The sequence below is a fragment of the Lathamus discolor genome, chromosome 13 (assembly GCF_037157495.1).
Source record: "Lathamus discolor isolate bLatDis1 chromosome 13, bLatDis1.hap1, whole genome shotgun sequence".
In the NCBI taxonomy this organism is placed as follows: Eukaryota; Metazoa; Chordata; class Aves; order Psittaciformes; family Psittacidae; genus Lathamus; species Lathamus discolor.
Window position 1 is genome coordinate 9,972,693 of NC_088896.1, and position 26,357 is coordinate 9,999,049.

General features: G+C 40.4%; 1 protein-coding gene across 4 annotated transcripts in view; it reads left to right on the forward strand.

Moving 5' to 3' along the window:
• The window catches only part of CEP112 (centrosomal protein 112), a 158,731-nt gene that overhangs the window by 55,249 nt on the left and 77,125 nt on the right, over nt 1-26,357 (forward strand). For all 4 annotated transcript variants that reach the window (XM_065693275.1, XM_065693274.1, XM_065693276.1 and 1 more), the window contains exons 18-20: nt 2,849-2,984; nt 6,336-6,443; nt 17,098-17,280. In XM_065693275.1, coding sequence (XP_065549347.1) covers nt 2,849-2,984; nt 6,336-6,443; nt 17,098-17,280 — 427 coding nt within the window. The remainder of the gene's footprint in view (nt 1-2,848; nt 2,985-6,335; nt 6,444-17,097; nt 17,281-26,357) is intronic.

Here is a 26,357-nt window from a genome sequence, read left to right on the forward strand (position 1 = left end):
AATTGTATTGTATTCAGCCCCACAACTGGTCCAACTGAAAAAAAATAATCTTCAAAGTGAATATTTTAGTGCTTCATGCAAGGCACATTGCTGAGTGTCTTGGGGAAAAAAAGTAAAGCTTTTCTTACATTTGTGAGCTGGGGTCCATTGTTGTACGTGGTTTCTAAGCTTCTGTACAAATCTTGACTGCACAGAAAGTAGCGCTCCCACATCCTTAAAAAGTGAAGTTTTATTCCTGGTTATAATGAGATGTTGCATTTATTCATGGGATTAAGTCCTTAAAGGAAGGTGCATAAAACCAGATACCTAAAGGTTTGCATCATAATATTTCCAAATAAAAATGTATTCCTAAGGAAGAAGATGCATAAATTCGGAGGCCCACTGACAGCATGAGGACTGACATGTTGTCCTTTTGCATTTAGATTTGTTGCATTTCCATCTGACTCAACCAAACATGTTCCAAGGTCTCTTGACACCAGTGTGGATATGTTTGAACAAGCCTCAGGTTTTAGGTTTTGTTTCCAGTGTGGAGTTGGAAGTATTAGCTGTAGTTTGTGGGGAGGGAGGTTTGTTGCCTGATGCTCATAACTGAATTGAGGATGTTGGGGAGGAGAGGCTCTCTGTGTTCCCTCCAAGGTAACACATGCGGACAGTGGTCCGTAGGTGAACCTGATCCCATCTTCTCTTTTCAGGATGTTGAGCTGTACATAGGTCTTATAAGAAGCTGAACCAGCTTCTATATTCTTTCCTGTGGTAGATTTTGTTGGAGATGGGAACGATGAGCTTGGTGTAATTCAGTATCAAACCTAAACATGTCTGTGTTCAGCAGCTCACTGGTACATGGGTTTCAGGGGGATAATTGTGCCAGACGCCTTTGCAGCTGGAGCTGCTGCATAACTAACTCACCAAATAGTTCATCTCATTTTTAGCTCTGGAGGCACTGTTGGTGTGCCTATGCTGAGAAATGTCTGAGGATTTTTATACTTGCAATTTTGATCTTTCGGGGCCTATAAAATAGTAATTTCAACCCTAAATGGTCATTCTTCCAGTTGAATTTAGACGGGGAGAAAAAAATGTCAATTTTTGCTGTGTAATTTTTACTGTCTCGTAAATGAGTGGAGAATATGGTAAATTAATATGCAGATATGCTTCCCCCTCAAAGGAGTTTAGAAAATAGCATTGCTGAGGCAGTAGAAATAAAGTATGTCTGTATAGGAGTGATGGATGCCGTATTTGAAGAAAATTTGTTCATGGTGTTCTATGAATGCAAACCCCAAACCCCTGAACAATTATCACCAAAAATGTGGTGCAAGATTTCGTTCTGTTGCCCCAGTTTCTGCTGAGCAAGAAAGGTATTTCCCTTTTTCTACAAGGAAAACAGCAGTCTCCTCCTGTCTCGGTTATTCCGTCAGCTGTGAGTAAGGTACCAAAATCAAGTATTTTTTTCAAGTACACATGATGAAAAAGCTCTAAAAGTAAACAGTAATATCCTTACTCAGGGCTTGTGGCATCTCTTTGATCTCTTTGCTAACAGAATTGCCCCGCTTTCCTACACTGCCTTGTGAAGATGGAGGATTATGTTCTTTGTCCCATTGTCCAAGTCTAGTATGAAAACCACAGAAGAGGATGTGAATGCTGTAACTTTGGGCTTGGCAGCTTCCTGACCTTTATAAAAGGCTTGCTCAGTGCTGTAATAGCTGGTTCAGTGCTGGCAAGGTGACAGACTAGATGAATTAACAGGTCTTTTCCATCTCGTGTGTGTCAGGTTCTTTGTTTTATATGGAAATAATTTCTGTCAAAATGGGAAATTCAGCATGAGGTACTTCCTCTGCCTGTAAAATGGAAATGGCAACCACAGGTCTGCTTGAGTGTCTTCTGTACCAAACCAGCATTGTCCTTTGATACCACCATTGGTTCCCCCTGTGTTTTGACTCAAAGTCAGGCAACTCCACTGACCTGCGGTAATAGAAACGTGTAGTAGAAAGTTAATATTGCTGCCTGATTGTTTTCTATGTGAGGAATCGCAATGGGATTCCTCAAGTATTTGCAGGCTATCAGGATTTTTGTCTGTGATGTGCCAATGTGGTGATTGTGTCCATTTTTCAGATGTGTGTATATATGCATCTCTATATGTGTCATAGATATATATGTGCATGTACATAAAAGGTTATACATGCATCACTGTTGGTAAACTGGATGTCTTAAGAAACCCAAACTGATGTCTCAAATCTAATATGTCGGATAGTATAGGCTGTTAATATGAAATATCATTGCATAAAGATTTAACATCTGTCATTACTTTAAAGGCTGAATAGGCATTACGGCATTATGCGTTTCTAATAGATTAAGAAGGTACCATATGTCACACGTTACCCTGCTTTGCATTTTGATATACGTCAAGCAGTGAATAATCCCGCATCTTGTGTGAGCAAAGATGGCACTGGGATAATTTTGTGTTTGTTTTTAATGGGAGACGATGATAATGCTAAAAGGAATGACTTTAAATAGGCGGGGGCAATGCACTTTTAAAGGTGAGCGTAAAAAAGGGGGTTATCCACCGGGCACTGAACCATTCAAGTCAACGCAGACTTTGAAGCTGGAGGTATTGTCATAAGCCCCGAACGCTGTGTTTAGGCGTGCGAAATTCAATCAGAGAAAGCGAAAATAACTCCAGCCTTCTATTCCCTTCTTCAAAGTCTTGCGAAGGGAAGTTTGGCAGAAGCTGGGACAGGAAATTGAAATCTGAATACTATTTTAAACTGATCGGGTTAAAGGCCTCTCTTTTACACTCGCACACTTGTTCTTTTATTTGATACTTGAACTCTGAAAATTTTCTGTGACTTTCTAGGGAGAAGGAGGAGCAGCTGACTCGGGTGACAGAGGTACAGAGGCTGCAGGCCCAGCAGGCAGATGCTGCCCTGGAGGAGTTTAAGCGGCAGGTGGAGCTGAAGTCAGAAAAAGTCTATGCTGAAATGAAACAGCAGGTGAGGAGGTCACAATGCCAGCCTTTCTGAAACTCTGTCTCAGTAGGATAGCATATTCTGATCTTATAATGCCAGAAACATGCTTCACTTGAGAGTGCGACATCAAAATCTTTCACAATGTAGTGTCTTTGCTAGCAAGTCAGAAAAGGATGTTAGCGGATGTTTCATCTTTCTAACAAAGCCAGAATTGTCATTGTTATAAAGATAGCTGCGGTTATGATACTGATTAGGGATTTTTCAGGAGTGAGAGTATAAAGTGTTAGTTTATACACCCCTACGGAACAACGGTTGTCATTTTCCACTTAAATGCATGTCTCTTCCTACTCTTTTTGGGAGGACTCTGTCTTCCGTTAATGAGGTCTTGTAATCAGTTTGAGCCTAAACAGGGGCAGAGCCATTGTGGCTGCTGGCAGTCCTGTGCACAGGGCACAAAAATCCCATTTTCTAGTCCTGAAAATTAGTAGCAGGTATTTCTATATAAAGATTTTAGTGTTTTAAGTTCCTTATGGAATAAATAATAGTTAAACCATTGTTCCTGGGCTATTACAAGTGCAGCGCAATGAGTGAAATAAAGAAAAAGCAACAGGTGATCAAACAGAAGCAAAGAGAAGGGACTATTCCCTGAACTCATTCAGATGGTCAAAATCTCAGTGCATAACTCAACCTTGTAATTCTTCCAGACCATATACTCAGTTCTCCAATCTAACCTATAGCAACCAAACCTCGCTGTTGACAGTGGGGTGCTGCAGTCTGGTGCTGTAATGGATTTCTAACAATGTTGGGTTATAATTTAACAATTTCCCTTCTTGTTCTTACGAAGTTTTTTTCTTCCTGAAAATCTTCAACAGAAGTGAGACATTGTATAACACATTGCTGATATTTTTAAGATTTGTGCAGACAGCAAATAATAGCATTTGGAAATACAAAACAAGCAAGGACAAGGGGTAACGGGTTAAAACTTAAACAGGGGAAGTTTAGATTGGATATAAGGAGGAAATTCTTTCCTGTTAGGGTGGTGAGGCACTGGAATGGGTTGCCCAGGGAGGTTGTGAGTGCTCCATCCCTGGCAGTGTTCAAGGCCAGGTTGGACGAAGCCTTGGGTGGGATGGTTTAGTGTGAGGTGTCCCTGCCCATGGCAGGGGGGTTGGAACTGGGTGATCTTGAGGTCCTTTTCAACCCGAACTATTCTATGATTCTATGATTCTGTGATAAGATTTGTTCTGCAGACTAGATCCATGGGCAACACAACAAATCCTACAGTTCTCATCTGACATTTTCTGTGCTGAGACTCTCCTCCAAGTTCTTCACAAGGACTTAAAATAATGTCTTTCTTCTGCTCCAAAAGAGATATAGTCTAATTTTAGATGAGTAGTAATAGTTTGTTCACTTTAAAAAAAAGGCCAGTGAATAAAACCAGTCCAAACCACAAAGATGTGCAAAAGAATCTGGAAAACTTGAAGTCAATTCTTACTTAAAAGTGGCTGCAAATTTCTGTTAGAATATTGCTGTGTTCTGGGAAGTTTTGAAAGCAAATTTTCTTGTACTCCATGAATCAGCCATGGCTTTATTCTATCCCTACTTGAATGCTAAAATCTAGAAGCAGTCAGTGATATTGTACGATTGAGTAGTTCTGTTCTACAGGAACTGAGGTTCAAGGAAATACATCAAAGAAACACTACTGAAGCTGTCTTCATAGCTTTGTCCTTTCTCATTCTTCTGCACACACATCCTCTTTAGATAAATCATCCATTAGACTGCAACGTGGCAAATTCTATTTTCTTTTTTTTTTGTGAGGTGGAATGTATTACTCATAATGCAGAAGCTGTGGTAGCTATAGCAACACTGCTTTTAACTACTCTAGAAATACTGGGCTTCTAAAACAATGGTTTTGCGTTTGGTAAAGTTAATAATGGAGATAAGAAGGATGGGGCCTGGCATTTTCAGTTCTTGTAATCAATATTTGATTCGTTAGTTTAGCTGTGGTATTTTTTTTTTTGCCATCTGCTTCCTATTTTGTCAAGCTTAAGAGTCACCTGATGCCCATTGATAGGTGAGTGGTACATAATAAACTCCAAAATGTGCATTTTTTTCTAGTAATAATTAGACAAAAGAAAGGCAATGACTGTGTCATGGGACTTTAGGTCTAGTATTTCCTGGATTTCTTTCTTTATTGATCTCATTAAAATATGGCCATGGCCATGCGGTTTGAGTAAGTTTGGGTGCAGAAGAAATTAGTCATTAAATATTCATTGAAGTCCCTTTTCTTATTAGCACATAGTAGCAGTGAGGTTCGGGAGCTACTGGAAGGATAGCTTGTTCCTTTCTATTCTATTTTTCAGCTTTCTATCTGGCCAACTATTCCTTGTCGTGTAGCTTTCTCTTGCTGCAGTGTTTTCCAATATAATGCTTTTCCCATTCCAAGTACTGCCTTTTCTCCTCTTTCCCTGGCTTAGAAGTGATGTCCAGGCCGGTTGGCAAAGACATCTGTGGAAGGCTGAGCACTCCCTTAGGCCAAACAGGCTTTTGGCTCGTGGTTCAGGAATTTGGGCTTTTATTCTTTCGGTACAGCAGATGGGCTTGTGGCTGCACTGGTCCTCCTGACAGCTACACCCCTTCGCTCCCGTTTTTAGGGAGACGGTTTATTTGCTACTTGAGTTGGGACCTAGATCTAAAAGTCATTGATGAGTATGCACGGCAACATAGTACCTCCTGCGTGCATATATATATTTATACGTGTATATATATTTTTTCCTTTGGAACCATGCCTGATGTGCATCTACAGTTGTGCTTTTGATACAAAAGGCTTTGTTAATTGAGTTATGAAATTGCTTCCTTGATGCTGTGTGCTGGAATCGGTGGGACTCATTATTCACAGGTGATGACTATCTTCAGAGAACTTTACTTGCAGCCAAATAATTCTCTTTTAAGTTATTTTGCTGATTTAATGTAAACTTACTCTAAATGTGGAGTTTGTGCACTGACTCACACGATTTCCCTTGAATTTCCACAGGCAATGTATTTTTGAGTGAAATATATTTGAGTCTTAAATATGACTAGAAAAAACATTCACTTAATTTTGATGGGATGTTTCCCACTGTTGGGTGAAAAATAGAGCCAGTGTTTTGTAATTAGGGAGTGGCATTGTATAAGTGGTCACTGTGTCCTTAAATAATTAATAATCCTGTAGTAACTGAATATTCATTTTCACTGCACACAGATAGTGTCATTATCATTCTCAGCAAGTTGTATTCTGCTTTGATGGTCTGTGAACAACTGTAGAAACATCAGAACGTTTCAAGCTATGCCTTTTTAAAACAAAAAATTAAATATTCCCTTTCTTTTACCATGTAGATGGAAAAGGTTGAAGCAGATCTAAGCAGATCAAAATCGCTCCGGGAAAAGCAATCCAAAGAATTCTCCTGGCAATTGGAGGAGCTCAAGCAGAGATATGAGCAACAGGTCAGTCGATTTGCTCCTTCAGGTGGAGGGGAGGAGGGACGCTTTCTCACACAGATGTAGGTCACATCCTGTTCTTGCTGCGCATTTCTGTGCTTTGTATAAAGACACAATTTATAGTGGGCACAGTTTATGTGATGGGGAATGGAAGGGGAAAAAGTCTACATAGAAAATATTTTTGTTTCCCTGTTGTGATCCTTTGTACCTCTGCCTCTTTCCAGTCATTTCCCAGGCTTACAGGTGGCAACACCTGTTTTTATAGTGACCAGATGAAATTATTTGATGTGTTATCTGTTTTTCTTCTCATCAAGAAACAGCATTTTACTCTTTTAATCATCTTTTAGCATGGGGAGTGTTCATACGAATGCTTGTTTTGGCCCACTGATAGTGAGTTTTCTGTATTGTAGCAAAATTTCAGGGTTGGGAAATATTCAGGAAACATTTGGGTGGAGACAAGAAAGTCGAATTCAGTACTGTTGTGAAGTGGAAATGGAAAAACAGAAAGAGAAGTAGACAAATTATTGTGTGATACAGGCTTGAGGGCTATGCAGCTGAAACAGCCCATGAAACACTTGCGTAAAGAGGGTACTTGGTCGTGGAACTGGCGTGGCATCAGTTTGGGTAACGCCTGGTAAAGGATTGAATTTGTAATTTATAGCAGTGATAGGTTTAGTCTTAGGCTTAAAGTTCTCTTATCAATGTTTTTGTGTGGATTTACATTTCCACCAGGTTCTTTTTGTATTGTGATTTCTGCAGCACAAAGCTCCTTCAGCCCACCTACAAAGCGGTATGAGCTCAGTTCTTCCACTCTTAATATTTCCTTTCAGTAGTTCCAACTTCTGTTTCCCTTTATCAGTCTCTATTTACGCTTCAGAACTTCTAAACCATTTTTAAAGCAGATTTTTTTTCTTGCCTTGTTTTACTGTGTATTTCTTCGGTTGTTTCTTGGGGAGGAATAGACTGATTTGTACTGTTTAAATAGAGCAGTAAGTTGGAACTGGTGGTGCATTTCAGCAGGGCTCCAGCAGACATCCAGTTCTGAAACAGACACCCAACCAAAACAAAGAATACTTTAGCTACCTGAGAAATGTAGTAATTGCTTTGAGATGTTCTGCTTTGAGCGCCTGAATCTAATTGTCAAATGGAATTTACACACAAAGGGAAGGTAAGCTGACCTTCAGATATATTTTGTGTAGGTTGATGTAGTGAGTGGCAGAAGTGGCACTCACGGCATACTGGACAATTCAGTTGCCTGTAAATTAAATCAAGTTGGTAATGAAGAACTGGATTAACTAATGTATTGCCATTCTGAGAAGCATCTTGGAAGTGTGGGAACTTGAGAGCTGCATCATGTGAATGGTTGCCTGTGCTTCACAGGACTCTGCTTGAATACTGATTTCAGAGATAATACCAGTGTGAACATGGAGTGTTGGTTGTAGGACTGAAAGATTGCAGGTTAGGCATACGGATATGTATTCCTAATCATAGAATGGTTAGGGTTGGAAAGGACCTTAAGATCATCTAGTTCCAGCCCCCCTGCCGTTGATCTTTATCTGATATTTAGATCAATATATATTGATATATGTATGTTTTATCTATTTTCCTGGAAAAATAATTAGGAAAAAAGCCATACAAACCATGGCAGTCAATATTTTGTCAACTTTTCAAACGCATCGGAATCCATTCGTAAAGCAAGGCAGAGATTGAGGATCTCACATTATTTGGTTTCAGCTGTCACGTTGTCACTCCTGGTTCCAGCTTCATCTGATTCAGTGCCACTTCCTTTTGAAGTATCCACTGAGAACACTCTTAGAGAGAAACCGGTGGCTTTTTTCTTCTTTAAATATCCTTTAGCTCAACTTTGTTCTCCTCACAGCTGCTAGATTTGAAAGTATATTTTGAAGGGAAAAAAAATAACTCCAGCAGCACCACAGTTCCTATCTGCTGGGAGCAGCTGCTCTCGGCACTTCAAAGCCAGTGGACACCACAGCGAAGGCCTCAGCCTTTCCTGCCTTTGAAATGGTTGCAGTAGCTGTAGTGGGGCTTTATGGCACCGTCAGCACAGGAAAAAGCCCTGTTTGGTTTGTTGCACCCCCTCCCTTTTTACTTTCTTCCTTTTTTTTTTTTTTTTGCCTACTTTTTAATTACATCCTCAGTTCGGCTCAGAATACCTGGGAAGTGTTTCTGCCGAAATCCTTTTCCACAAGCCCACGTTTCCAAGAACACATACCCAAACTTTAAAGTAATGGGTTTTAGACAAGCAAATTTGACTGAAAAGTGAATGAATTTGCTTGGTTTTCCTACATCCACATCAGTTGGGCACTTTCTGAAAGCACATCTCTTATGGTACCCGGGGGAGCTCATGGTGGAAGAGGGCTTTGCTCAGGGACATACCTCAGTAGAGTTATGGATGTCCTCACCTTCGTTTCAAGCCGATTTTCCTAAATTGCCATGAATGGAACAGTTCCAGTGAACTTTTGGAGATCTTGATGTTTAAATGGCATTAGGCTGCCTGTTTTTCAATTAAAAAATACAGTAATACGTCACTATTACACCCACTTTTTTGCTATGAAGAGTTGCTGAAGAGCTATGACTGAACGTGAAAAAATTGAGATGCAAGATGAGCAAGAAAGCCATAGTCTATCAAAGTTCAGTTTCCCAGCAGGTAAAATGCACTACAAAACACTTAATGACTTATTGCGATAGCAGGATGGTGTTACTTTGCTGAGTTATGGACACATCATTCCCGAGATAGATGCCAAGCTGAATGTATGAATAAGCCTCTTGTTTTGGTTCATCTTTAAGGGTTTATTCCATTTTAAAACAATAACTCTTCATGCTTCCATAGCAAAGTGGAAAGCTGATACGTGATAGCTGAAGAATCTCCCCCTGTCTCAGGAAATCCTTTTGTGAGACATTTATTGTTGGGTTCCGACTTCTGTAAAACTTGTGAAGGAATAATTAGAGTTGTCTTGCCCTATTTAGCCAAGAAACGGGACACCTTCAGAAACATTTCACTGGGTATTTAACAAAATCACTTTGAAATCACGTTGAAGATGAGAAAATAGTCTGCGCTTTTAAGTCGGGAGCAAGGCAGAGGTCTGGTTGAGCTTAAATATGCCTTTTGTATTAAAGAAGGGGAAGTAAAGAAGTGCAGAATCAGCTGGTTAAAAGAGAAGAAAGCTTGTCTGTAATCTTAGCTGCCAACAGCAAGGACGAGTATCTGAGGTAGTGTTGGGAAATGTCTTACTTTAGCGGGGTGCTGGAGCAGAGGAAAACACTATTGAGGAGAGGAAGAATATTCTTTAGATCTTCCTGTGTGTTTTATAACTTTTTAATGGGGTTAATTTAAAGAAAAAGAGTGAAGTTCTCTCAAGTAAAATATGCATGCTGTAATCACAACTATTGTTTTTATACAGAAGAGTATATATTTAAAACCAAACATCTCTCGCAGTGCTAGCAGCGCCGTTTAATATTAAGGATCCAAGCACAATCTCACGTGCTGAAGTGTTATTTAGGTTAACATTTAATGGTTGGGCATCTCTCCTGTTAACTTTTAGCTGTTTGACTTCATGCCAAGAGATGTCTCCAGTGTTTGGATGATCAAGCCTGTGATGATATTTTGCTGTTGGTTATGGCTGTGGTGATGGTTCCTTGAAATGCTGGAGGTGTTAACGGCATTTTGGACCTGGGTGTTACTGTATGGATTTGCCTTGAGGATTTACTCAAGGGTATTTAGGTACTAAACAGTGTTTAATTTGGATGTACAGGAGCTCAGCAGCTGAGTGTTCTAAAGAGCCTCGCTGGGAATGGAAACGGAGCTGCTGCAGTCAGTGTATGTGCCCCCCCCGGGGTGGTATTTACCCCCTCATCTGACAGCCGCCATTTTGTGCCCCCTCAGGCGCCATTTCTGCGCCCCTCACAACAAGAGAGACATTGAGGCGCTGGAGCGGGGCTGAAGGGCAATGGAGCTGGTGCAGGGCCTGGAGCACAAGTGTGATGGGGAGCGGCTGAGGGACCTGGGGGGTTCAGGTGGAGAAGAGAAGGCTCAGGGGGGACCTGATCACAACTGCCTGACCCGAGGATGGAGCCAGGAGGGGCTGGGCTCTGCTCCCAAGGAACAAGGGATGGGACAAGAGGAACCGGCCTCAAGCTGCCCCAGGGCAGGTTTAGATGGAGCTGAGGAACAATTCCTGGGTGCTCAGGCATTGGAGCAGGCTGCCCAGGGCAGGGCTGCAGGCACCGGCCCTGCGAGTGCTCACACAGCGTGGAGACGAGGCCTCAGTGCCATGGGGCAGGGGTGGCCTTGGCAGGGCTGGGGAGCGGTTGGGCTGGATGAGCTTAAAGGGCTTTTCCAACCTGGCTGGTTCTGTGGTTCTGCGAGAGAGTGGTGTAAGGGCTGCGACCTGGTGAGAAAACAGGGAAAATAACAACATATGTGGGGATTAAGTGTTAAAAACCAAGAAACTGCTGTGACTGGGGATGGGACCTGGAAAGGAAGCTCCTAAGGGAAAAATAAGTTCTGTTCATGAAAAGAATTCGAGTAGCTGTGAAAAGCCATTGCAATGGAGCCTAGAGCTATTTAGGCTGGAAGTGTCATTTGGTCTCATGGATCAGGAGCACTGGAGAGGCAAGTCCTGCAGAAGGGGTCAGTCAGAGGCTTGGTGTGGGCTGAAGGGTCCATTGAGCGTGAGCTTGGCTCCTCGGGAGCCAGTGTTCCTCAGTACCTCCTGCTTTAACCGAGGCCACTCTGCCTTTCTGAAGAAGGATGAATCGATACTTCTACACTGGACATGGTGAGTTTATAGTCCTGTTGTTGTTTGGTATATTACCTTATATATTATCCATTTTTAGTATGCTAGTTTGGTTCTAAGGAGAGCCTTTGTTGAAAGCTTTGTTCCTCTTCTCTTTGTCTATAGTCTAATTGAAATCCAGCCTGTTCTTGCATGGAGGCCAAATGAGCACCTTAGCAGAGGCTCTAAATTTTTCATGTCATCAGCCACAAGCTGCATAAATTTCACTTAATAAATTAATCTAGGATGCATAAATGTTTCCTTTGAACCATCCTAACATGCAGATGAATGCCATTCGCGCTGAGTGTCTGAGGAATAGTTTCTTCAGTCACCAATATCAACTTTTCACTTGATGATAGAGGTAAAACTCACAAATGGGAAAAGGACATGAATTTAACCTGCAAGTAAAGAGTGGGTGGAAATCTCTCTGTACCACTGCTGTTTACAGAATTGTTAACGAGACGGACGAGTATTTACACTGTCTCCTGCAGGCATCTAACATGTGTGTGATTCAGAGTTAAAAGCCTGAGCTCCCTGTATAGTCAACAGAACCAACTTTGTGGGGGGAGAGGGAGAGGAGAAGATGATTCCAGGAACATAAATTGGTGCCTGCAGTAAATGGCAAGTCAGGCTGCGAGCGCCTCTGAAGTTGGTTCTCAGTGTTTAAAGGAGGTCCTTGGATAAACTCTGAATCCCTAAACAAAGACTGTGTACAGTAAATTGTGTACCAGAGCCTGCTGCAAGCAGGGATTTGCGATGATTCAAAGTGTATTAGTTTGAAAGAAATATTTCTGTTTGCAGAGCACATTGGGTTTACTGGAGCACGGCTGGGGAGGGGAGTTGGACCTGCTGATGGTGATCATGGCTCTAAGCATGATTTGATCACCCAGATGCAGCTTCATTTCCAATACACTGTTGATTTAAAAGCAAATTTACTCATGGTGGGAAGATAGGAGGACTGAGGTGAGGTTTGTGCTGCCCGTGCTTTAAAAACGTTACAGCTCTGAAATGCTTTTCTAAGTAAAAATGTACAGCTCAGGTATATCATTTTATATGCACAGTGAGACCATGCAGGTATGTTGTAGTAGAGGGGAGAATAAATCAAACTGCGGTTTGGCTAAAGACCAGCTCATCTCTTTTAGAGAATTTCTTGCAGTTCTTAGTTTGCAGTTGAAATAGAGTTATTAGTGGTTGATTATAAGGTGAAGTAGAACAGGAAACACAGTCATGCCCGTTAAATTATTGCAGCCTGCAATGAGGTAGAAAGTAAAATGCATTCGCTATGCATGTACATTACCCTAGATGTATTTGCTACTTCAGTTGTAATATGTGGTTCTGCATTGATGTATTTTCCACTGTCCCATTTGCCCTCGGCTTATTACAACCCTTGTATCTTGGGAATACTTTGAGTTCCAAATTATAGCAAAATCTCAAAAGAAGTGTACTTTTAAAATCCATTTAATTTTTCTGCTGCAAAGTAGTTCTGGTGCACTCCCTCCTTGCAGTGAAGATTCCACTTTTCTGCCCAAAGTTATGCTAAGCCAGAGCCCAGCATGATTAATACTCGATCCTCCAGCCTGTTATATCAGATTACTTTTAGAAGCAGTGTATTTGTGGAGATGGGTAATCCCCATATCCTCATGAAACATGCACATTTATTTATAGGCTTAGGAGACAGAAAACGCTAGATTTTTATGAGAGTTGTTGTCTGGGGATAGCTCATGTGTTGTGTGCTGTGGTGGGCAGAAGTTAGGGCTGGTTTTGAGCAGAGTAATGATAATGAAGACACCTGATTTACACTCTTAAATGCTTGTAAAGTAGAATCACTGAAAAATAGATGTGCTGTACTGAGTGTGTTCAGCTAAAGAACTGACATGTATAACTTCCTGGTGGCTTCTCCTGCCCTCAGAAGTTCAGTCATGCCAAAATAGTGCTCATAAAATCATCCTGCCATGCAAGCCCATATTTTATATAGGTGTTACTTACAATATTTCTGGAATTGGGGACATAAATTTACATGAATTTTCATACTTTGGTGTCAAATATTTATTGTAGCAGTTACAATTTTCAAAGAGGCAGTGAGCTAACTAATTTCCTTTCCCTCCTTTGGGGACTATAAAAAGAATTTCAAAGGCATGCTTGTTCTTAAGAACAAGTCAAAATTGTTCTAAAATTGAAAAGTCTAAAATTAGTGTGTGATGTAAAAGCACAAACTGGATAGTAGAAGGTCTTGTCTATATGAGGGTCTTTAGAAAGGTATTTGCTGATGTTGATTATATTACAAGTATTTGGCTTCTGAAAATATCTTCTGCAACCAGCAGGCTATTTACTGTAGAGCTTTGTTCTTCCGATGTACAAAGTGAACAAGCACTAACAGCAGCTTGATTTTACTTTAGGTCTTTATTAGGTTGTCCCTTGTGTTATCAAGTTGTGCTAAAGCATCTCCACATTTGGGTGCCATTAGGTCTGCCAGCATTAGAAGCCCATCATTCACCACCAGCTGTGGATGTTGGTGTCCTGTGTAAGATGGGCATGAACCACACTGACATCTTTTTGGCAGTTTGTGTGTATTTATGTGAGTGAATAGCAGAAGACTGTCATGAATTAATATTTTTTGGCTTTTTTTTTTTGTAAAGAATTTTGTCATCTTTTAAAGTTTTGGATTTTTTTTTCCTCCTCAAGAGTAAGGAAATATTACATTTCAGTTGAAAGCAGAAATGTGAAAATAAATGGTGTCATTCTGGTGGTGGCTTAGTAAATGGACTGTTGACTGTTGCCTTGAATGAGGTTTTATCATGCTGGTGCAGAAAGAATTAAAAAAATGAAGGATTCATGTAAGAGGAGATCATAGTTTTAAAATATTGTGTTACTTGGTAATAAGTGTTCCAGGGTAAGAACAGATATGTCGGCACAGTCCTGCTTGTTTAAGTGCCCAGACCATGACTGAAGATAGGAACAGATGTACAGAGAAGAGAATAAGAGATTTTCGTCTTTGGGAGGGCAAAATGAGGGAACATCTAAGCCACAATGAAGATGATCTGATTATGGTAATGGGGCACACACTATTATCTAATGCATGTTTCTTTTCAGCATTGCCCCTAATTCCCATTGTGAATATTGTGTTGCTTGCATGGCTGCAATGTATAGCACCTAAAACTGTCTGCCTTCTAGATGCTTATATGCTGGAGTTGAGCAGACATTTTAATGTCACTTGATGAAGTGTTAAGTGCCTAAGGGTAGATGCAGAAAGATCTCAACCCAAAGGACATGGTTTTGTTATCTCATTCATAAAGACACTATCTATCCCAAATTGGAGACAGAACCCATACCGATTTATGAAGTATAGTTTTCATGCAGCTTCCTGTTGCTGAAAACCAGCATGGGTTTATTATTTCCTTTTGTTAGTATACATTAATTTTTTTTCCTTTTAAAAATAGCCCACCAACAATACAAACTGAGAGAGGGAGTGGAAGAGAAACTGTAGAGCTTGGCAGCAGTTCTGTGGAGAACAGGAGGTTCATTGGGTGCTCACCAGTGCAGTCCAACAGCTACTCAGTCACTTCAAGTTATTTTTACAGGAAAGGATGTTTTGTTGGTTGCAAATGTGGAGTACTTGTTAATATTCATTAGGGAAGATGGGCTTTCTAGTCTTTGAGGGAAGAAAACGCTGTGGTCCCTGTCCTTCTCTTCGTCTCTACTCCCTGCCTGTAACATCTAAAAGGCAAAACAAAACCAACATGGGGAGTACTTTGCATCAAGTGATGAGGGGTTTTATTCTTCAACAGATTTTCTTGTTATAAAACACCTTCCACCCCACCACCATCCTTCTTCCTCCCATGGGGCAGACTGGGGGACACAGCACCTGCATGCAGAAAGACCAGTCTCTTATAGCTCTTTCCACCTTTTAACTTCAGAAATGTTGTGTCTATGATATAAATGCTGTGAAGAGTTCATTAAAAAAACCTGTAACCTCTTTGGTTGGGTAAACTGGTGGTGGTTGTGTCCAGTGCAACTGGTTGAAGAGCAGGTTCTGTCCCTTCCTCCCTTTGGGCACGTGTTCCCTGCCTGCTGCTGTTTCTTGTCTTCAGTTTAAAAAGTGAAAACCTCAAGATTGGAGTTCCCACAACAAACTGTCTTATCCCAGACTTTACATTGCACAACCAGCTGATGAAAATCCAGTAATTAAATAAACTTTGAATAGAAAGACCTCCCTTCTTGTTGAGTCTTCTTTAATCAGGTCTGATTTATGAAAAAACACTAGACATTTTTTCCTGTAACTCAGGCAAAGCCTATACAATTATTTTAGGGGTAAGAAGCCTTTCATTTAGGCGCACTAAGGACACTGCTGGCATCTGAAAAGAAACCAGTTTTGTACTGGTTTGTGCACAAACTGGGCAAAACCCTTGACTTAAAGAACTTCTTGTAAGGATCCCAGACCCAGCATAGATAACGTGTGCCTCGTGGGGGGCTGACGCCTTTGGGGACTTCAGACATCTGTTGATGAGCTCTTTAGTAATATTAAATAATGTAGATATGTTAAACCGTAGAATATTACATCTGTTCTACTCGCTCTGTTCTTGGAAGATGCTCCCGGCCACAGCATGGGTGATATATTTTACTTTTAAACCCTGAATATGCTCATCTGTAGTTTGAGAAACTGCTTATATCTTTTTTTGTTTCACTTGGCTTTCAGGTTTAAGGTTTGAAACCTCACAAACAGCTAATATTATCCCAGAATTGAATGCTACAGCTTTAAGATAAGGTGCCGGGGCTCTCTCGGCGCACACACAGCCGCCTCCTCCCATTCCCTTGTTTTTTTTTCTCATGCTGAAAATACCCCACCATATTCATGATAACAGCGTTTATTTTTTTTTTTATACTTTCCCCCCCTTTCCGAAATCCACCAAAACTGAAGAAAAATCCAAGTGACTGTTCTTAGCAGCTGTGTGGCCCGGAGTTCAGTGGGGAAGCGGCTTCCTGCCGTCCCTATTCATCACCTGCTTCAAAGGCAGCCTGGCTGCTCCAGTGTGCAGGCCAGGTAGGGTGCCATTGTGCGCAGGCGGGGAGGATTAGTATCAAAGCTGCGGCAACCAGGCCCTTGGTCTCGGGCTGCCATTCAGTCTAGCGGGGAGAGGCTAAGACTGGCCAAGGTCACAGCATCCAGTGTGGTGCGGACTGGGAAAGGATCCTGAGAATAGAGGGACTTCTTATGAAATCATGGCGCAAGCTTGCGGCACAGCAGGTGCCCTTCTGGAACACATACATCTGTTTATGTTGGGATAGCGTAGCTGACAACGGGATAATAGAGCTTTGTTTTTTATAATTTTCCCCTTTTTTATTATTTATTTATTTTAAAGAACTACAACTCTATATACGACAGCGTTGAGTATTGACGGGAAGAGCACTGGCTTTGGAAATCATAAAGAAATCTTTAAAAGGTTTAATTGCTGGGGTGGGGGGTTGTGTGTGTATACTTAAGCGAAGGGGAGAGCAGGCTGCCTATTAACCATTTAGGATCCTCAGCCCTGCTGATGAGCAGCAGCAGGATCCGGGGGGACCGTGCACAGAAGGCGACAATGCCATATTTTTTTTTCCCCCCTATCTTTTCTCTTTTTGTCCGCTCCGACATTTGTACTAACACATTGGTTAAAGGATGCGCTGGATTTGCTCGGTTGTCTCCGTTGTTGGGATTGTCTGGAGGAATCCTGTCACGCTAGCGGTGGCTTTTTAAAAGGTGAGGTAATAGTGACGTAAAAATAAAATTGCCAACTTGATGAAATTAAGGGGGAAATTAAGCTGTAGACGAGTTGTCATGACGACAAGGATGTTCTATTGATGAACTGTACTCCTCACTGTCCAATCAGATAGTGGAGCTGAAGCTGGAGCATGAACAGGAGAAGACGCACCTATTCCAGCAGCACAACGCAGAGAAGGACTGCCTGGTCCGAGACCATGAACGGGAAATCGAGAAACTGGAGAAGCAGCTTCGCGCTGCCATGGCAGAGCACGAGAGTAAAACTCAAGAATGCAGGAAGCGAGACGGGCAGGTAATGATCAATAATGCTTGAAAGGCAGCCGCTTATTAGGAAATGCTGATAATTAGTGGTTCCCGTTGGCAGCATTGTTGGTGCTGCACCCTGGGTGAGCATTTGCGAAACTGGCACATAGACGTGATTTAGTTTTTTCTTTTTCCTTCTTCTTTTTTTTTTTTTCCGCTTTCCCCCCTCCTTTCCCACTGCTGAATAGGGGCTTTAACTGCAAAAACCACAGGTAGCCAGATTAAAAATCCCATGGTGCGCTATAACTCGGCCTATTTATAATCTTGTCTCATTTTCTTTCATGATGGATTTGTTTAAGAAAAAAAGGTATCTGTTCTTCTGCCCCCCCCAGCCCTCACACTCACCCCCTCCTTTTCTCCTTCCTGGGCAAATCCATGTGAATTATATCTGCTTCATTCGGATGCTTTTTTTTTTTTTTGTTTTGAAATCTCTGCAGGTAACTCACAAATGCCTTTATTTCATTTTGTTCATGTCCTTTTGTTTCAGTTTGATATTCTAGATTTACATTGTGTGTTTGCCTCCGTATGTCGGGTGTTTGATAAGATGATGTGGCTTTGGGCTTGCTCACCATCACGTTTATTTTCCTACACACACACGCACCCCTCCCATCCTCCATCTCTGGTCACTGTTGGAAGCCATTTGGCAGAATAACCCCCAGCTGGGGTAGTATTTGACTCTTCAAACTTCTGGATGAAATGCACACTGTCAGCATGGAAAATGATCTTTATGAGTTTTCAGTTCAAAACCCATCTGATAGCATTTTTTTCAACGTATTTTGTGAGGATGGCATGGTGTATTTTTCTAAGACCTATATAAAAAAAGGCCTGCAATGACAATGTTTAAACAAATGGAGGTGATTTTGTAGTTGAAAGAGTATTCAGAAAATAGTCTTTACTAATCAGCATTAGAATTACTTATCATGCACGGATTATTTTATCCCAAAACTGGACATTTTGGGAAGGCATCTGTAGTGATGTATGTTTTCCGCGCACCACCGCCTTCCCTATGAGATATACGACTCTGACATTGAGGCGTTTTCACTTTACTTTCCTGTAGACTAGTGGGCTGTGTCTTTCACTGGCAACTTTAACGTAGCTTAGCGAAATTGAATATTAACTTTAAATTATTTTTTTCTTTTACCTTTGGATGACTCAGACTACTGACGTGTGGCTTAAGTAAGTCTATTGGAAAACAAACGGCTGGTTGAGGGAGGATGAGGGATACATTGCAGAGCAAGGACTTATTTCTCCATTTCCACCATTATGGTTTTCCAGGGAAAATGAGAGATTGCTTTTGAAGAGGATATTCAGGTGGCTTCTGAAAAAGTGAACCTTGCCCTTTATTCTCCACTTTATTGTAAGAGTGAACAAAGACTGAAATTGTTGAAGGGTTTTATCTTTGCATTTTTTGCTTTGGGCCGACATAGATGTATCTTAACTATAGAGCTCTTTGAGAGTGCCTTGTCAAAGTTGTATCATCCTCTTGCCCCTATTCCTGATGTGTTTGCGTGGCACTCAAGTTAAAAAAAAAAAAAGCTGTTTTAAAATGATACAGAATTATTCTGTCTACACGCCAGCATTCTGCATATTGCTCTCCATAACACTGAATACAAAGGTAAAGAGACTATCTTAAGCAAATTCAGAGAATCTGGGAGGTTTCTTGTAAGTGTATCTATTCATTCTGTTGGGGTCATTTCTGGCAAAGGTTGGAGCCTGAAGTTGGATTGTGCTTTCTCTTTGCAATGGAATGTATAATGCTACTACAGGTGCTACATAGAAAGCTGGAAGTTACCGCTGCGATTAGGGAAACCCTAACAGTCTTAATAGAAAAAACTTTGGCCTTTTTACAGGGCTTTTCTTTGAATAGCCCTGTACAGTCACTTGAACATTGCTGCCATGAGAATGTCATGTAAATCAGGGAGGGAAGCGCGGTCGCCTTTGATTAGAAGAGCTGTTTATTTAAATTCTAGTAAGAATCTATCAGCTTTCAAGGATGCAGATTTTTTTCCGTTTGGGGAAATAAATTGTTCTTCGTTCCTTCCTCTAGTCTTTGTATTAGGATTCATTTTGTCTTTGCAGTGAGCTTAACGGACAATACTGGTGTTCCTTCTGGAATTATGGCACGTGTTTTTAATAATTTTTTTAAATATTTGCATGTATTCTCCAAGAAGCTTGTTTGGCCATCGAATGGCCAATGTCCTTTATGAAACATTTGGCAGTCTCTAATAAATATATCAGTGATTTAATGAGTTTATGTAAGCAGGGCTTTGAAAAACCTGTTTATTTTGAACCATGTTTGGCAACAATATTCTTTAGGACTGCTCTATGTGTCAGTCGAGGTGCAATGAAACAGGAGAAGAGGCCATTTTGCTTTGCTGACTGAAAAGTAGATTTGCTGGGCATTTAAAAAAATTTAAATAATAATTAGAGTTAATCACATAGAGCAGCGTGTTTTGAAGGACCTATTTGTTCAATGTTTAGCGAAGGATGTGAAAGCACCGTTATTAAAGGTATTTATTCTTCCTTAAATCCTTTTCCATATGAAAGAGTAGCGAATGTTTAGATTACGTATATCTTAGTATAGTCCTAAAGACAGCTGCGATTGAGTATTGCAGAACAATTTATTACACTGTTACTGAAAAGATTAATTTATTCTTATATTGCCTATCCAAGGTCTCTACTTGCACATAGCTCTTCAGCTACTGTAAAAGGTAGTATACAGAGCGGGTAGATTTTTTTCAAATATGAATATATTAATGCTTTAATCACAGCTAAAGTATAAAAATTAAGATTTCATTGCATTACCAGATTTTAATGAAATATAAAATAATGTTACTGCTTCTTTGAAATACAAGTTTAATACATTTTCAGGAAAGGAACTTGATACAAGTGAATCACCTTTTGTGTTGCTGGTGAATTTCTGGGTAACAGTTTCATTCCACTTTAGCTCTTGGATTTCTCCATTTCTAGGAGGCTTGCTTGGATTTTTTTCACCTAGGGTTATAATGCTTGGGGAGGAGTAAATTGACATGTAGGTCAATAAAAGTCAAAGCAGTACAAAGGCTTTTATACCATGCTGTGTTCTTGTAGTCTTTTAAGTGCTATACGTTTTCTATTAACTGCCATAATATTGTTATTCTTGAAAAAGTAGCTAATTATACAGGATTCTTTTTCTTTTAAAGGGTAGTTTTGAATTCCTACTTCTATTTAATTTAGATTTTTATGTTACCTGGATTTTCTTTAGGAGCAGTTTGGTTGCTCATTCATTCCCTACATCCCTAAATAATTTGAGTTTATACGTTAGTTCACAAAGCAGGGAGCTCCTTGGATGACAAAGATCTTCCTTTGTTTTAATAAAACCAGCCTGGCTACTGAATTGGTGATTTTTCTGAAGCACGACTTATGATTACATTGAATAATACATCTAATTTGCTTCTCTGAAATGAGATGGCGAGGTTAGGAAATCCTAATAACCAATGCCAGGTGGGCTGTGGTACCAGTTGTGCCCTTACATTGTCCCTTTGTCCTGTGAATGTCATTGTCTCCCCAGCATCTGACATGTGCCCTCGACCAGCTCAAAGATTTTCATGTTCCAGCTACTGTATAGATTTGGATCATTTTTGTGCTTGTTCTTTGACATTGACCTTCAGGCAAGAAGAAGGGGAAAAAATATACCCGTGTAACTTCAAATGTGGCACTTGGCACTACAGCAAGAGGAGAAAAGTTTCCGTGAGGAGAAAAGTTTCCGTGAGGAAGCTGAATTCCCTTTCCAGGCTCTCTCGTGAGATAATTGGCAAGTCCAATGTTTTCATCCATTTGTAATTGGGTCAAGAGTAGCGCAAATGCTGAGGCACGTTTTGCCAGAATGTGTCACTGATGTCTGATCTGGGAAATGAGGCTTCTTGAAGAGATCACTGCTCTTTGGGGGTGTCTTAGGGCTCTCAGTAAACCATTATTCATGGGAAAAGGAGAACCTTGAACAGTTCTGAACTCAGGCGAACACACACATTGAGAATGGAGGTTGTTACGAAAAAGGAGCAGGCTGGAGGTGGTGAGAAGAGTTAATGAGGTATTTTCCGTGGCTGAAGTATCCATTTTCTTTTTCCTCGTTTTCTTTTTGCATTTCCCCTGATCCCCTTGGCCTTTACCATCCTGGTTTGCTTTACCTTCTCAGAACTCAGTGGCTCCTCCCCTGGTGCCCAATGTACAGGCAATTCTTTGACTTCTTTCTGGCTTCTCCTCTTTGAAAATTTGCTTCTTCCCACTTGTAAATGGTGATCTTTCCGCAACTGGTGTTCTGCACCTGGTTTTGTCTGAATTAATTCTGAGCTGTTTGAGCCTGTTAGCAATAAAACCCAGTAATGATCATTAATTTCATACCAGCAATGATAGCTATTTTCATTCCAACAAATCCTTGGTATATGTTTATAGTTCTGTAGAGATAATTACTGTATCTACAGAGTGGGGGGAACAGATTTATCTTACCTTCCTGTACATAGTCAGCCTGAAGTGTTACTGATATGTTTGATGGAGAGATGGAAAGCTTTATCAACTATTGACCAGAGAAAATACAGAAAAAAATCAATAGAAACACTATATACTTGCTCAATGATAACTAAATACCCCAACACATGTGTCTGTGTGTAAATGTTGCTGTAGTAGTTAACTTTTCATTATTATAATACTAATACAGAAGGATTTGGGGAGCATTTGTTCCACAATAGGAGACTTTCTCAAACTTTGAGTTCAAAGAGCCTATTGTTACCATACAGATAAATCACTGATGAACTCTTCTGCTTCATGTAATTGTTCTGTATCTCCAAACACCAATTTCCACAGGGTTGTTATTTTGATATCAGTGGAAGCAGTTTGCCTGATCATGTCTGGAGGGTACAGATAGATGTAGCTTGTTCAGATGTTGGTGGTGCTACTGAAGTCACTTCTGTATACAATCCTGAGTAAATAGATTCTATGACTCACTTTTTTTCCTTTGACTCCTTTTTCTTTTCTTAATGAAAGATGTGTTTGGCATGAGAAGAAATGCATTGTTGGCTATACAGCCTTGCTCTGCAGACAATTTAAGTCATGGACTTGCAATCTAAATATTTGTTTGTTATATTTTACTTGGAAAGTGGATGTTGGGCTGACAGGCTTCTGTAGACACACAGACATTCCCTTTTAGCCTTTTCTAAACAAAAGCTTTTGTCTATATTGCAGCATGTTTAAATTGCCACCAATCAACCCAGGAAAATGAACATTGACTGTTGATGTAAAATATTTAAAGTACCAAATATTTGTTGCAGCACTTCCGTGGTTTTCCTTGCTTGTTATTCATATTCTGCTGACTCAGGGTTGGGATGGATCCTTCTGATGATGAAGCTGTACTGAAATCAAGGATCTCATGATGGGTCTTATACAGATGTTCAAACTGGACTTTAACTAATAGTGTTGCTGTGAACTTGAGTGTTCAATAAAAGGGCCAAATGCACCAGTCTCCTGGGGAAGTATTCAGATACTGTACTGTGCTGGGCTCAAGTAATCAACACAGCTGGTTTAAGCTGTACTTGTGTAAATGCAGAGGAGCTGTGGGAAGAATCTGGGCTGCAGCACAGATAATCTTTGAGGTTAGAGGAAAAAATGAACTTTTGCTCTAAAGCTGAAGCACACATTTGAGGCTCAGAGTTCCCTTCAGAAGCACCCCCATCAAGGTGAGAGTCTGAGACTCATGTGCACCTTCCCCTTCCCACCCTGATGAAGCCACCTTGCCATGTTTATAGTTTCACATCAACCACTGCTTCTGGTCCCCAGTTCTAAGCTGTTGCTTCTGTTTGAGCTGCCTTTCAAAAGACTTGAACAAGCTATAAACATCTGTCACTTCCTTGCTTAATGGAAGCATCAAAGCACTTTTGTGCTGTACTGGGTGATCATCTGTGATCTCTTCCACATTTTTCCCTGACTCTGGCTTTTTACTGTAGAACTGAAATTAGTGAGGAATTAGGTGCAGAAGGTGGCACTTTACTTGCTACTCTGTCCTTTTATACTTCAGGCTGCTCAGCATTTGAAATGTTTACTAAAGATGTTTTTGGAAACCATACATAACGGTGCATAAATTATCATTTGCTGATTAAAAATGTTAAGTTAGCTTAGGAAAGAATTGACATTTTGTGCTGTCTACAGTGTAGGTAAAAGAGAAGGCAGTTGCCATAGAAACTGGCTCATCACAGAACAGGAACTCTGATTCTGAGATGGAGTTCTTTTCAGCAAAATGGACCTTCTCTTTGTACAATATGAAATTGAATATATGGTAATTATTATTGCATTGCAATCAACACTTTTCTATTATTCCTTGGTTTCATTTTAAATATTGGCAGCTGCAAAAGTGGAATACTTTATTTCACTTGTGTAGGGACAGGGCGTATATCATATGGCAGTAATTTTCTTTTTTGCCAGTACTCCCTGTTTAGGAAAAAATGATTATTTCCTGAATAGAATAAATATAGAATAATTTCTCTGAGACAAAAAATGAGATCAGTCTTGTTCATCAGCAGGGTAAAGGAGCTTTATGCCAGTGTTTAAACATATGCACTAGGTGTGGCTTTGCAGATAGGGTTTATGTGTGATGGCTGCAATGAATGATTAGCACTAACAGACAGTAAGCTATACATGGTGTAAAATAATTTTTAAAATTAAAATGATATAAAGGAATATTGAAGTAATAAATGATCAAGTACATCAATAAACACAAAATAGGTGATAGTAACTGGATTTGAGATGGGGTAACATAATTCCTTAAGCAGAGAGGCAGAAATGCTGTATTACTCTGCAGAAATGGTCAACTTACAATATAAGCTCTTGTATGTGAAGTTCAGTGTGGCAAAGCCAGACTCTGAAGTAGCTTATTGATACTACTTCCAAGTGTAAGAGTCTAAATCTTTGCTTTTCAATGAGTTTCTTTGATATTAGATTGTTCCTAATGTTACAACTAAACTTGTTTGATAAATGTCTGCTGTACAGAGAAGGGAATGCTTCCTCACAACGTTACTAATGGGTTTTAGTTCTTTTGTGAATAAGAGAGTGTCATATTGTAGTGTGCTTGACAGAGTTGTTGAGTAGAAGGAAGTTGACTTCTCTTAGTCCATAGAACAAGTACAGCAATTTAGAAAACAGCAGTGATATCTACTTCAGATATTCCACTGGATGGCTGAAGGGATATCCTCTAATGGGAGATCAGGATTCATACTGAAGATTTTTCACAGCATCATGGAATGTTTTGGGTTGGAAGGACCTCTGGAGGTTACAGTGTCCAACCTCCTGCTCAAAGCAGGTCTAACTTCAAAACAACATCATGCTGCTCAGGGCCAAGTCCAGCTGAGTTCTGAAATCTGCAATGATGGAGATTTCACAACCTCCCTGAGCAACCTACTGCAGGGCTTTACTAATCCATTGTGAAATTTATTTTCCTTTATATCCAGTTGGAACATCTATTGTTACTATTTGGATCTGTAGCTTCTCATCCTTTCACTGCCACCTTCAAGAAAAGTCTGCCTCTGTCTTCTCTACAACTCCTTACACTTGGTTGAAGACAGCAAGTGGGTTTTTCCTTAGCTTTCTGTTCTCCAGGCTGAATAAACTGAGTTTGATGAGCTTCTTGAAGGTCCTATCAAGTGACAAATGCCATAAAAGTCTGTATCAAAAGCCTTGCCAAAGTAAAGATAAAAGTTGTTGACAGTTCCCTTTCCACAGAGTCATTCATTTCACTGTAGAAGACCATCAGTTTGATCAAGCATGATTTGCCCTTGGTATATCCAGGTTGGCCATTGCCAGTGACCCTTTTATTCCTCATGTGCCTGGAAATTAATTTCATGGAGTTTTACTCCATCATTTTTCCAGTGATGGACATTAGGATAATCCTGTCTGTGGCTACCTACTACCATGCTATGTATTGCAGATTAAATAGTTAAATTTTTTAGAGTGTGCTTTTTCTCTTGTCCCTTTTCTAGAGAAAGATGATCCAAAATCAATTTAGTCTCTCTTCCTTAGGTCAGCAGATGTTAATTCCATTCACTCACTGCCACCATAAATCAGGGTTTGAACAGTAGTCTAGCTGTTAAATGATTTATCTGATAGGAGAGATTTTATGATCCATTCAGTTCCTCAATTCAAAGGTATTATAAATACCAAATGAAAGAATGAAACACTGGACAAGAAATTATGACAATCTGTAGTTTGGAATGTTAACACCACTTGTTTTGGCAGCATGACTGGTCTTAAAACAATAAGATCCATATGGATGCTAATTTTCCCAATTTTAGGTAATAAATACAACCTCTTTATGGTTTAAGTAATGATGTTACTCAATACCACTGCAGGGTCCAGTAGACGATTTCATGATGAGGTAATAAATAGCAATTTTGGAGAGCTAATTTATTTGTATTTTTCTTTCATGTGGTTTGTGATGGGAGAAGAAGAAATCACAAAGCCAGTGAAAAGCTTTGCCCTCTCCTGTAGCTGACATGCTTTGGCTGAAGATATGTCAGTTGAGAAATATGAGACCGTCCATAAAGCTCTGCACGCTCCCACATTAAAGTATTATAGAGAAACCTTCAAGTGGAAAACCAGTAACAAATTGCAGCTGAGATGGTTATGTTGTGCTGCACTGTCCTGGGTACCCCACCATGAACTGCTTCCTCCTCCGTATGTTGCTTTAGTCAGGAAGAAAACCGGAAAGCTTCTCTGGTTTTGCTTTTCATAGACAAGAGCTATGAAAGGAAAAAAACCACGCACCCCCTGATGGGTTCTCTGTGGATCTGAAGATGATGTTACTGGCACAGACACCAGGCTGAGTGCTTAACTGTTAAATATCTCTGCAGCTGTTTCCCCACAGGCCCAGCCCTGGTGTCTGTAACAACTCTTCGAGGTCTCATTTTCTGCCTCAGATGTTAGGAATTTGCTAACCCATCAGCTGGAGGGGTAGCCAAGTGCTCCGCACTCTTCTCTTTCAGCACCGCTCCTCACACTGCTGTGCTTGGTGTGTGCTCCCAACTCCCTCCCCTTGCTTTGGCTTGG